Source organism: Vigna unguiculata, chromosome 7, assembly GCF_037176805.1.
Source record: "Vigna unguiculata cultivar grain cowpea cultivar isolate G323 ecotype 2 chromosome 7, ASM3717680v1, whole genome shotgun sequence".
In the NCBI taxonomy this organism is placed as follows: Eukaryota; Viridiplantae; Streptophyta; class Magnoliopsida; order Fabales; family Fabaceae; genus Vigna; species Vigna unguiculata.
The window spans coordinates 43,145,123-43,158,610 of record NC_140798.1 but is presented as its reverse complement, the minus strand read 5'-3'; the positions used below and the strand labels follow the sequence as shown (position 1 = coordinate 43,158,610).

At 29.0% G+C, this 13,488-nt stretch overlaps 2 protein-coding genes across 3 annotated transcripts; both read left to right on the top strand.

The window, feature by feature from the left end:
- The first annotated feature begins 2,458 nt into the window (after positions 1-2,458).
- Positions 2,459-6,070, top strand: LOC114192822 (acireductone dioxygenase 2-like). Its single transcript, XM_028082644.2, has 7 exons — positions 2,459-2,605; positions 3,648-3,759; positions 3,849-3,943; positions 4,193-4,307; positions 4,398-4,522; positions 5,599-5,669; positions 5,756-6,070. The coding sequence occupies exons 1-7, from the start codon at positions 2,588-2,590 to the stop codon at positions 5,820-5,822; spliced, it is 603 nt and encodes a 200-aa protein (XP_027938445.1). The 5' UTR covers positions 2,459-2,587; the 3' UTR covers positions 5,823-6,070.
- Positions 6,071-10,105: 4,035 nt separating this feature from the next.
- On the top strand, positions 10,106-12,335 carry LOC114190397 (heat stress transcription factor A-6b-like). 2 transcript variants are annotated; one of them, XM_028079264.2, is made up of 3 exons: positions 10,106-10,314; positions 10,407-10,768; positions 11,360-12,335. In XM_028079264.2, the coding sequence occupies exons 2-3, from the start codon at positions 10,460-10,462 to the stop codon at positions 12,116-12,118; spliced, it is 1,068 nt and encodes a 355-aa protein (XP_027935065.1). In that variant the 5' UTR covers positions 10,106-10,314; positions 10,407-10,459; the 3' UTR covers positions 12,119-12,335. The 2 variants fall into 2 exon arrangements, with proteins under 2 accessions (XP_027935065.1, XP_027935064.1); XM_028079263.2 differs by having other exon boundaries at positions 10,106-10,768.
- Positions 12,336-13,488: the final 1,153 nt, after the last annotated feature.

Below are 13,488 nucleotides of genomic sequence, written 5' to 3'. Positions count from 1 at the left end.
TTTGAAAGTTGAAATTATAAATAATAGTGTAATCGATTAGATTTATATATTACTTATCTTACTTATTTTTATTTAATATGAGATTTCTAAGTCACCTTGGACTTTTACCATATGAGCTTTGGAGTCTTAAAAGTATGTTTTGAATTGTAGGATCTCAGAAATTTATTTCATAAAAAACTTTCACCAGAAAGGAAGTTATAATGAAAGTATATTAGACTTTATATATTATGAGATGAAAATTATTTTTTTTCATTTTTTAATTTTTGTTTTCTAATTTTTTACGCTACTCTGTATGAATTATTAATTTTTTTATATATATTAATCAATAATTTATACTAAATAATGTCAAAAGAATTACGTCAGAAAATAAAAAGTGAAATAGAAAATAAAAGTCATTATGTACCGGATAGAAAAGTTCAAATTTTGTAGATATTCTATCATTTGGTTTGATAAGAAAAAAATAATGAATAAGATATCCAAAGAGAAAATTAAACTCTATTATTTTTGGATAACTAAAAACATTAATTTCATTTCAGATATAATAAAATAATCATTTTATGCGTATATATATATATATATATATATATATATATATATATATATATATATATATATATAACGGATTTGAAAAAATAATGAAAAAAGTATTCATAAATTATAAAATTTCATATTCATAAGGTCAATTTATTTTATTAAAAAAAACTTACAAATTCACGTTCTGAAAATATCTAGTTAAAATTCCAGACACTCTTTTAATCTCACAATTCAAATTAATCTTTACTAAGTATGTCTATAGTGATCGTTATGTTAAGTATTGCTCTTTTTAAATCTGTAATAGAGAGTTGTTAATGTATATATGTTTTTTTTTTCTTTCATATTTTTGTAATTGATAAAAAGAAAAAAAAAACTTTTTTTCTTTATTTCTATTATTTATCGCAACGATAAGGATGCAACATGTATGGTGTGAAAGGAATTTTTGAAGACTTCTTTATTCGTTCATATTTTCAATCACGTTTCTACCATTGCTGACAAAGCTTTTTCGTTCATTTAATAATCAAATTATTATTTAATTATATTATTTTTTATTTTGAAAATTGAATTTTCATTAATTGTAAAAAAAATAAAACTTTTTTAGGAAATAAATAACAATCAAACTCCGTAATTTCTTTTAAGGATTACCGGTATAGTTACCATGTGATGTGATGCATGAGAAATAAAGTTTTTTATTACTTTAATTTTATTAATTACAAAACATTCAAATGCAAGTGAATGTGACTGTTTGCAGCAATGATAAAAAATAAAACCGAAAATAAAAAATGAGTGGAAGAGAAGTTGTAATGTGAATGATACGACGAAAGAATATTGATGGAGAAAAAAGCTCAATTATCTGAATTTCTCATAAATTCGTTCACAACAATGTAAAAAAACAAATATAGAAGTTAGAAAGTAAGCTAATAAAAATATACATATTAAAACCCAAAAACTATACCAAAATAAAAAAATAAAAAAAATACCAAAAGCGTAATTAGTATTTATTTATTTTTGTTAACAGTGTGATGCATAAATAAGTGCTATACCGCAAATCACAAATAAGTTAATGTTTTAGTATAGTGCTTGCAAATAAAGATATAATAATATACGAAAAATTATAAATGCAAAATAAAAATGTTATCTTAACCCTAAACCCTAGGACGTAATAACACGACTTTTTAAATTTTTTGTTTTAGAAGAATACTTTTCAACAAAATTTCCTTTAGTCTTAAAAAGCATTCTGAGTACACTATATGCACGTGTTTTTAAAAGAAAACTGAAAAAACATGGACACGCTAAATTAAAAGCGATGTAGGTTTATTTGATATTTTTACTCTTAATTGAAAAAATACATTTATCTATAACAATATATAAAGGGGATTCCCCTTTTTGTGTCCACTTTTTAAAATACCGATTTTACCCTTTAAATATAACAATTTTTTAAATTTTAAAAAATTGACCGTTACTTTTACAAACTTTTTATAAAATCAGATGTCTCTGTTTCTTCTCTTCTTCTTTGTTTATCAATGGTTATTCTTTTATCTGTTTTGATATATTTTACTTTATTTTTAATAAATATAATTTTAAAATATATATTAACTTAATAATATTATAATATTATCACCTACTAATATAATATCACGCATTTTAAAAAATACATACACACAGGCGCGATAGCGCCTGTGTTACGCTAGTATATAACAATAGGATACACGTCTGTAAATATATTTTTTAATTTTATTCTTAAAATTGTGATAACTGTTATTTTAATGTGATATTATTCTGTATCATTATATTGTGTTTGAAAGAAATGAAATGAAGTCATATTGTTACCGGAATAGTTTTTTAATTGTATTAACTGTTTTGTATTACTACAAATAATTATTTGCCACATTGATAAATACAAAACACTTTTTTCCCACAACAAAAGGGTATTTTAGTAAAACCAAGATGCAATTGAAGGGTTTATAATTGGCGTGGGCATTAAGCATAGGTATGCAAAAATCCCATTGAAAAAACATTGCCTGGAACACACTGTAGCAGCAAAATCGTTACCATGGTTTCCTCTGACAAGGTAATCCTCCAACTCTCTTTTTATAACTTTTCAAAACCCTCAATTTTTAATCAGTAAATACTGCCTTTATCGTAAAGAAATACTCTGGTTTTCCTCTGCTTTGACGATTGAGCGCAGATTTAATCGTGAATGAGTATGTTAACAATCGTAGTCTGTTATTTGAATTCAGGTTTGGCCATTTGTTTCTCTATGTGGGTATTTTTAGTTTTCAAGAGGAATTAGTGATATTTTCATGATTTGTTACAAAAAAAATTGAGGAAAAAACAGGCGCCACGTGTTACCAACATAATTCCTAGGAATTTTGAAACAACCAGATTTATTTAATTTAAGTAATTAGAGGATGTTGTGAGAGGGTTTGGGTAATTTGCACAAACTCTTAAGGATGCTGTGTGTCAGGTGCGAAATAATGAACTCTTAATTGGTTGTTTACTTATTTTTCACCGTGCAAGGTGCAAGGATGAGCAGGTTTTATGTGGATCTGCGTAGGTAGTAGGTTGCTAAAATTGGATGCTAACTATCATTGTTCCTACTCGTAGATAACTTACTTTTTTGTCTCAATGTCTTATGCGATATTATAGCATTGGTGTGATGATATTTTTAGAGCCAACTGTTCTCTATTTGAAATGGTAATTGCTTTCTGATTACAATTATATTCTTAATAAGTTAGATGTGTAATAAATTTCTTCAATAGTCATAATACAAATGTATGAACAAGTTGAAACAACCGGGTAGAAAACATGATTCAGATAATTATCAGATTTGTTCTATGAAAACCAAACATGTAGTCGTTTTGAGTAATACATTTATTTTTTTAAGAAGTACAATACTTATAATGATCTTGGAGATACTCATAATACTGGAAAAGAAACGTGGAGAGACATAATCTAAGGATCTATATGAACTCAAAGAGAAAATTAGTTAATTGGGAAAAAAGGGTGCAATTCGGCTGTTTCTGTTACTTCTGTGGCTGTGTAGAGGTTGTATGAGTTCCCCATTCAAAAATATGGAGAGATCTTTTGAATCAAATGTTTTATTTTCACAGGATCCACGACAGGAAGTCCTTCAAGCATGGTACATGGATGATAGTGATGAAGATCAAAGGCTCCCCCACCACAAAGAACCCAAAGAGTTTGTGTCATTCGATCAACTTGCCGGTAAGTTTCTGTTGCATGTGTTTATTAAATTTATGTGCAGATTAAGAGCTTTACATTGGAATGATCTTTTGGTTTGTTTTAAATTGCAGAACTTGGAGTCCTTAGCTGGAAACTAGATGCTGATAACTATGAGACTGATCCAGAGCTGAAAAAGATTCGTGAAGAACGTGGTTACACTTACATGGTTTGTTATACTAATGTTTCCTTATAGTTGTTTAGAATTAACTTTCGTTCTACTCAATAAATAAACTCATGCAGAGAAATCAATAATATGCAAAAGAATCGCTATATTTTTTTTATATCAAACATTGTGCTTTTTGTATGCAAAATTTAACATTCTAAATTATTTTATTTCATGTTTAACATGTTTCATTTTGACATCCTGATTATGATTATGTTTTTTATGATTTAACCCGTTACACCTTTTCTTCAGGATGTTTGTGAGGTCTGTCCAGAAAAGTTGCCAAATTATGAACAGAAAATCAAAAGCTTCTTTGAAGAGCATCTTCACACTGATGAGGAAATCCGCTTTTGTGCTGCTGGAAGTGGTACAGACTAATTTTGAAGTTTACTTTGATTGATTTTCTTGCCTCCTCACCTACCCTGTTAAGTTGCTAAAATATACTGCTTTTGTTTAGGCTATTTTGATGTCAGGGATCGAAATGATGCTTGGATTCGCGTCTGGGTCAAGAAAGGAGGAATGATCATCTTACCTGCTGGAATTTATCATCGCTTTACCCTAGATGAGACCAACTACATTAAGGTATTGGTTGCATATTTACAAGAGAATTTGTACTTTTACTTTTCTGTTGCTAATGGAAAAGCACTATGTTCTTATACATCTTATACATCCATTCCTCTATCCCATTGTTTGCGAACTTGATGTTTTGAACTTGGTTATCAGAAGACTTTATAACATTGTCCTGTACTATTTGGAACGTTTTTGTGAGTCTATTTGTGTAAATAAATTTAAGGAAAGAGCACATGATTGCAAAAAAAAAAATGTTTAGTTGCATTCGTGTATATATGTACTATTTGGAATGCTTTTTGGTTCTCAGAATACTTTATAACATTGTCCTGTACTATTTGGAACGCTTTTTGTGAGTCCGTTTGTGTATATAAATTTAAGGAAAGAGCACATGATTGCAAAAAAAAATTGTTTAGTTGCATTCTTGTAGATATGTTAAGATTAAGATGTAACTTGGATAATTATCAGTTAGTGCATAATGTCATGGCTGCTGGCCAGTACAATAAAATCACAGCAGCGTTTTTTTCATTACATGAATAGCTGCCACAATGTGGTTCAACAGCAGCCAACTAATGGAGGATAGATGTATAAACCTTTACCCCATTATATGTATATACCTTACCCCAGGTAGCGAAGTGGTTAAACTCTTGTCTAGGTAACAAGCTAGTAACCATATCAGTATTCCATCATCTTATTTTTCTCTTAGCATTTCATTTTTATGTTCTCATTTCTCTTGTTGTTGATTGTAGCTAAAGTTAAAGGTTAATATATAAATAATGTGACAAACCGTGATATTTTTCTTTTTATTAATTATGAATATATCTTCTAGGATAATTTTTCAAAAGAATTTGTGTATCTAGTATAGGTGATGAAGTGTTTGTCTTCTTTCTGTCTATTATCTTTCATTATAGCATTCATCTATCTATCCACGATATCTAGGATTGAGGACTATGGCAACTTGAAATATGATATCTTACAAGCTTAATTTTGTAATTTTCCGGCAATTAATGTGCACTTTCAAGCTTTTATATGTTAATTTTTCTGAGTTTGGTGTACCTTTTAAAGGCTTCTTACTATTTTATGATCTGCAGGCACTGCGATTTTTCGTTGGTGAGCCAGTTTGGACTCCACACAATCGCCCAAATGACCATCTCCCTGCAAGGTATGACTTAATAAATTTAATAGTTAATGAAACAATCAGATGCTCTTTTGCCAAACCTCATAGTATAGTATGATTTCATTGCGCAGACAGCAATATCTACAAGATTTTGTGGAAAAGGATGTCGCTAACCAAGCTGTTAATGCTGCTGCCTAAAGATCTGGTTTGCCTGATCTATGCAAGTTGGTGAAAAGGATTAAGACTTTTTGCTAAAGTAGTAACGTTTGAAAAGGAACATAATATGGCTCTTTAAATAAAGGTTTCTGTCCTTTTATGTATCGGTTTGTGTGTTGGTGACCATTTAGCTTTGATGTATTAATGCGAGTGTTTTTCTTGCCTTTCACTGTATAAAGATTGCATTGTATTATTACAAGAATTTGGTACAGAATATGTTTTATGTATCATATGCTTGGCTGCATTGAAATTTTACAATATTAAAACATATAATTGGCAGAAATACCAGAATAAGAGAAAACTCAGAAATTGGCATGAAGAATCAGTCGTGGTGTTTGTAGTAGGTTTAATTAAATTACGAGTCTTATATAACAAATTCCGTTTATCATTTAATTAAGTTTGCTTGAATTTTATTTAATGGATCATGTCTAAGAAAATGTTTGGAACAATCACAATAAAAATTTGCTAATGAATCAAAAACAAAGAAAATGAAGCTACAGAGATTATAATTAGACGAGCTTCTAAATTTATTTTCTTATAACACCGATTTGAATTCAAGCAGTTCATCTATGCGTGTTATGGTCTTGAACGGTGGTCTTCGGGTTATAGCTTTTGCATAAGAACATTTGATATTTTTCATTGGACTTGTCTAATGCATTGCAGGAATCTCAAGAATTTAATTTTGCATTTCTTTAGCTTTATTACTTGAGTTCGGGAATTTGTAGGATTTGTTTTTAATTAGGTGGTGATTAGGACAGGATTAACATAAATAATATGATAAAAAATGTAAAAGAAAAAAAAACTTAATGAGCAGAAATATCAATGGTTTAGTTTGAGGAAAATTTTCTAGAAGAACTCATTCTAACTTTGTCCAAAATTTTGATAAGAATTTTCTATATTCATCTAGTAAGCGTATAAATAGTATTTGACTTTTTAAATGAAAATGGATATATACGTATTTTTCTTTATTATATATTTATAATTTATTAGATAACATAAAAAAAATCTTAGTCCTTAATTTTCTTTTATTTGTAAGATTATTATTTATTATTTATTTCTTTTCTTACATTGTTTTTGGTTTATTATTCTAGACTTGTTTAGTATTTAATCATTTATTTTCTTTCTTAATTATTGTTTGACTTACTGTTATAAAACTCATTAAGATTTTTAAGATATTTTTTCTTTATCACATTTTCAATTAAAATTTCTCTGTTATTTCATTTAAATTATTCATTTTATTTTAAAAAATAAAATTTCAATTATAAATAATTTTGAGAGATGTGTTTTATTATTTTTTATTTTTTATAATCTTTTTCTTCATAGTTATCTTTTTTACGAAAAATATCTCAATTTCAAATGTTTAATTATATTAATCCTTAGAATTGTGTCTTTTCTTTCGTCGTGATGCCTTCTAAAGATAAAGATAAATTAGTAAAGATGTGAAAATTTTTCATTTGGTATGAAAATATGAATACGTATACAAATATAGATAATCAAATTGACGTCCATCTTCCCAATTGTCCTCCTATCTTAAAACAATTTTATTAATTTGTGCACGGGCAAAGGAAAAGTAAGAAATTAATCCGGACCAATCAAAACAAAGAAAGAAAAAATTGAGACGTAGTTCTATGAATGACTGAGCTTTCATTTCTTTTGAAAAAATATATATTGAAAATTAAATTTTTACAATTTTTTCTTATAATTTGAGATATTATTTTTTAATTAATTTAAAAATATAAAAAAATAAAAAATGAAAATGAAAATGAAAAAATCACCAAAAAAAATAATACATCAAATTAAAAAAATATTGTTAAAATTTAATTGTTAAAAAATAATTTTTCTTTCCTGTGGTGGTGTCGGGTATATTCTATGTGCTTCTACACAGATCTCTGATCTTTAATATTATTATAATAATTACGCTAAAATATTTGTTAAGTGATTACAGGTGTCTTTCCATTCTAGATAAAAAAAAGCCTCGCCACGTGTCCCTTGCAGCTCCTTTACTCTTGTCTTATAAATGTGTAAAAACTTATAAATTTTACTCAACTTATCAACATTTTTCACCTATCTCAGTTGCACTATTATTTCTTTATTTTGAGATCAGTGCGTCTAAAAGCCAAATATTCTATGGTTCACTTTCTATTATCTTCTTTCTATTTCAATTATTATTGAACTTAAAAAATAAATCTTGAACTTAATTCCTATATCATTTTATTCAATTATTTTTAAATGTATCATTAAATTAAATTTGTAAATTTCAATAAGTGTTTAATAAGGATGGTGGAAATGGTTCATTTTTATTCGAGATGACGGTTCCTGATTTAAAATTTGTTAAAGTGAAATTTAAACTATTTATTCAAAACGGCATATTTAAGTTTATTTGTTTGATGATAAAAATGAACATGTTGAGCATTTAATGGGTTTTAATTAATATTAATGTAATTGGATAAATTAAATGCATGTGGCGATGAAATATATGCTGTCTTACTTACAATTTATTGGAGCCTGTTATCTTGGATAGTGATGATGGGAAGGAAAAATTATATTTTTATATTTTATTCTTTCTCCAAATATTTTTTATATAAATCATTAAATATTTGATAAAACGAAATTATAAATATATATAATTTATTTTGGAGAGGCGGAACAGTCCGTGAATGTGGCGCGGTGATCGAGTAAATAATAATATTAATAAAATAAAAAGATGTATTGATAAAGTATTTTAGAATAAAATAATATTGGTTTGGCTAGATATTTATTGTGGCAACCTACCCACAACACAACACTATATCTCTCTTTGCTTCGCTCATTCTAATTTCTACGCCTCTATAATAAGTGATTTTATTGCATGTTATAAAATTATTCCTTACTCTCTAAATTTATTTATCATTCATTTCTAAATCTAACAATCCAAAGATTAAAAAATAAATTATTTATATCTAAAACGTCACTGTTCTTGTTTTTAGAGGTGTCTCTATCCATCATCAATGACACGTGTTTGGATTTCAGATCCACTAAATTAAGAATTGTCCAAACTCCAATCCAAGAAAATGTGAAACCAAACAAATATGGATGTCTTATCACCAATATGTATTTATTTATTTTTTAAAAGAAATTATAAATATTCGATTATCAAATTCTATAGTTTGATTTTTTTATTTTCCTATTTTCAGCATAAAAAAGTGAAACAATTCCTTTTTTTATTATTATTTACCACCTTTTGTACTGAAAACAGGTACATATATTAGAATTGCAAAATGAAAAAAACATCGTGCACCTTAATGTGAGTAGTTTGATCCAATCATTCTGGCAGAAAGTCTGTGTAGGTGGATCGCCTTTGAATATATAAATACTTTATATTTTAATAGGTCGACCTAATACCAAAGAAAGAAATAATTACATTTAAATTTTATAATAAATGAATATTTTAAATATAGTTAATATTCATTTTACTCGATACACAGGTAAGTTGAGACAATTATAAGTATTTTCTCCATAAACAAATTTTCACAAAAATACCTTATTATATATACAAATATGAGAGATAGAAAGTTTCTTTATATATAAAAATTAATTTTGACCGAGAGAAATGAAAAGAAATAAAAAAACAGTATATAAATATGGATGATTTTTCTCTCTTTTACACGTTTTGAGTATGTATATAATTTAGTGAATAAAATGGGAGTCACAGTAATTCCTCCATAGAAAAAGCTACACCTGACAAAACACAGAGAAGAGGAAATAAAAAGAAGGTGACAACAAGTGACAGAATGAAACAGAAGAAATTATAAAGTAAATGGGTCTGGTAAGTTCTTGGTTTTCAAATGTGGCGGTGCCCCACTTCATAACCCTAGCCGTTGACAAAAAACAAAGAAAAACCAAACGGAATTCCATATTTTAATGCACAAATATCTTATCCTTCTTCTGCTTCTTCCTGGGGTCACTCAACTAAACTAATTAATGCAAGCCACAACGGCTTTCCCAAAGGAGAAAAAAATAAAAAACAGGCACAAAGAAGAAAAAAAAAAATCTGTGTGTTAGATTTCCCTTGCCATCTACTTTACCTTCTCCATTAGGCATATGACTCATGATAATACATCAGCTCAAAAGAAAAAGCGAAAAGGGAAAAGAACAAAGGTAGCAACAACATCCAATTATAATATTTACAAAACTCACACTGTACTTGCTTCTCCTTCCTCCACGTCGCTCTCATCCAAAACTTTCCTTCCCATCATCATGCCATAACATCATACAAGTCCACATTCAATGCTCCATTCCTCTCTCTCTCCTCTAAGCTTCTGTTCAATGACCTATACACAATTCCATAGCAATACACCTGTTCTTTCTTTTCACTTGTCCCATTCAAAACTCATAACCCCAATTGCTTTTTCAATAGTTTAACTACCTTCTTCCATTTAACTATCTTTCTCAAGGCTCAATATACAACATTGAATGTTCATTTGGAAAATATATAGTAAATTTCTTCTACTTGCCATAATCTGTGTTGCTTCCTCTTTCCATAGCTATAACAAGGTTAAAGCCAACGCCCTTATCTTTGTTTCACAGCTAGAATTCAGAAGGGTTGCTAGATCAAAGCTTGAGGTCTAGATAATTCCAACATGAATCCTCAAGGTCGAGTGAAGGAAGAGTTTCTCGGCGAAAGTTCTTCCTTTTATGGTGGCTATGATCCGCCAACGATAATGATTGTTCCCCAACCAGTTGAGGGGCTCCATGAAACTGGTCCTCCACCATTCCTCACAAAAACATACGACATTGTTGATGACCCTTCCACTGACCATATAATTTCCTGGAGCAAGGGGAACAATAGCTTCGTTGTGTGGGATCCACAGGCCTTTTCCATAACCCTTCTGCCCAGATTCTTCAAGCACAACAATTTCTCCAGTTTTGTCAGGCAACTTAACACCTATGTCAGTAACATCTCTTTCTACCTCCCAATCATCCAATATGATGTATATTTTATTCTTTTTCTTGCTAGCTTTTCTTACTGTGCTCAGATGAAATTATATTTTCGTTATGGGTTGCTTCTAGATATATGCAACGATATATATATATATATATATATATATATATATATATATATATATATATATATATATATATATATATATATATATATATAACCTTAATCATCTTCCCTGTCATGAATTATGTGTTAGTATTAATTCTTCCATCTTCAGTTATCGTATTTGCCACTGGTAGGTTTGGTTGGGCTAGATTTTTTTTGTTTATTAATTAGGTTGCCCCACTTCCCTAATCTTGAAAAGAAATGGTAGAAAAGTTGCAGCATAAAACGATACAAGACAGAATTGATATTCACCTTTAATTTGCAGTGAGTGATGTTGTTTCATCTTAACATATTAAGGCGTGATAAACTCACTCATAGCTAGGTGGTTTAGGTAAAGAGTTTTATCGATCATATGCATTTGTTAAACCATTATGCGACAGTATTTTTAGTAGATTTGAAAATGAATTAGAATGAGTTTTGCATGACTGTGTAGGGGTTTAAAAAGGTTGATCCAGATAAGTGGGAGTTTGCGAATGAGATGTTTCTTAGAGGGAAAAGGATTCTTCTGAAGAGCATTAGAAGGAGGAAAACAAATCATCAATCTCATGCGGCGCAGCAAGGGGTGGTGGATCCTTGTGTTGAGGTGGGGCTGTTTGGATTAGATGGAGAGGTTGATAGGTTGAAGCGTGACAGGCAAGTTCTTATGGTGGAGTTGGTGAAACTCAGGCAACAGCAACAGAATACTAGAGTTCACATTCAAGCAATGGAAGGAAGGCTTAAAAAGACTGAGCAGAAACAGCAACAGATGATGAATTTCTTGGCCAGGGCAATGCAGAATCCCAACTTCGTGCAGCAATTGGTTCAGCAAAAGGAGCTGAGAAAGGAGCTCAAGGAAGCTTTTCCTAAGAAGAGGAGGAGTCTTGATCAAGGGCCTAGTAATGTTGTTGTTGAGGTAGGAGAGTTAGATTGCGTTGAAGAGTACTCAAGTTTTGTTAAACTTGAACCACAAGTGTACACTGAGAAGGTGTTGGATTTTGAGGTACCTGATCTTGACCTTGTTTTGAATCTGGAGGAGCAAATTGGAAGCCAAAAGAGAATGGAGGGAGATTATATTCATGTTGAAGGTTTGGATAAAGATATTGATGAAGTGTTTTGGCAAGATTTGCTGAATGAGGGCATTGAAGATCAAGGTGTAATAGGTGTAGATGTATTGGCTCAGCAACTTGGTTATTTGGCCTCAACTTCTAAATAGGAGATTGTAAAAGGCTTGCTGCATTTCCATTGCTTCAATGAATGCCAACATCTCCTTCATTAATACATATACACTTCTCTGACCAGATTTTGTGTTGCTACTGAGATGCTAAACTGACTTTTTTTCTTGTTAAATTTGTATTGGTCCACATTTAAAGCACCAGGTTCTCAAGAAATGGACACTTTTTGATGACAGTTAAAGAGGTGGTTGTTCTCAATTGTTGTATGTCAAATTTATTTCATAATATCTCATGTGAAAATGATGGTTTTCTTGCTTTGAGTTGTGGAGGAACTCTCTTGTTTAGCTATATATATGATTTCATGCCATTTGTGATTCTCACTTCAAGATGTCAAGCCATTATTAGAAAGGTAGGGTTGCAGCTTCAAATTTTTTTTAAGGACCAACTTAAGAAAATTGTGACAAAGAAAAAAAAAATCACATTTACGATATTCATGACATTCAATCTATTCTCCTATGTGAAAAAAAAAATTATATTGAACATTATCTAGTGTAGTATAGTATATTTCTCTTTTTAATTCGGTTTTAATAAATTTTCAAGAGTACACGTGATTTGTTATCCTTTTACTAGCATCAACTTTGGATGTAATCTCGAGTACAATAGTCAATTTATTTATGTTACCATCACGGAAAATTAATTTTGCATTAAGAAACGTAATAGAAAAGTATTCTTAATTTTTAGTTGATTCTTTTTAAATTATTTTATATTTTAGAATAAAAACATTACATTAATAGTATTGAATGAGTGTTTAGTAAATAAATGAAATATTTGTCTATCATCACCAATTATCACTAAAACATTAATATTATATATGAATCAAACTCTAATTTATATAATAACTTTCTTAATTATTAAGGTACTTTAAGTAACGAGTATGAACTTATATAAATATAAAATTTTATAGAACAAAAGTAACATGAAAACTTTTATATTATATTATAGTAGTGTATTTCGATGTTTTAAAAGTCAAATTTTCTTAATGAGTTATCATTGAAATTATATCATCAAGTTTAAGTGTTGTGCTGACTTTTGTTGTAATGCAGTTTTTTTAACTGTTTGTAAATAATGTAATATGTTGTAATGGGGATGAAGTACTCTCTTATAAATAATTTTTTTACTGATTAAAAAAATTAGTGAAAAAATTAGTTAGCATGTATAAATATTGGAAGTAAAAAGTGCACTAATTAATGATTATCACTTGTGAGTCATGTGCCCACCAACATGAAGCACATGTAACAGGAGGAGTGATAACAATATTATGGAAAGTGAAATTCTTTGAAGAATGATAATTTATTTCTTTTAATGGAAAGTGATAACAGGAGTGATAATTTTTTCTTAAATTATGAATTAA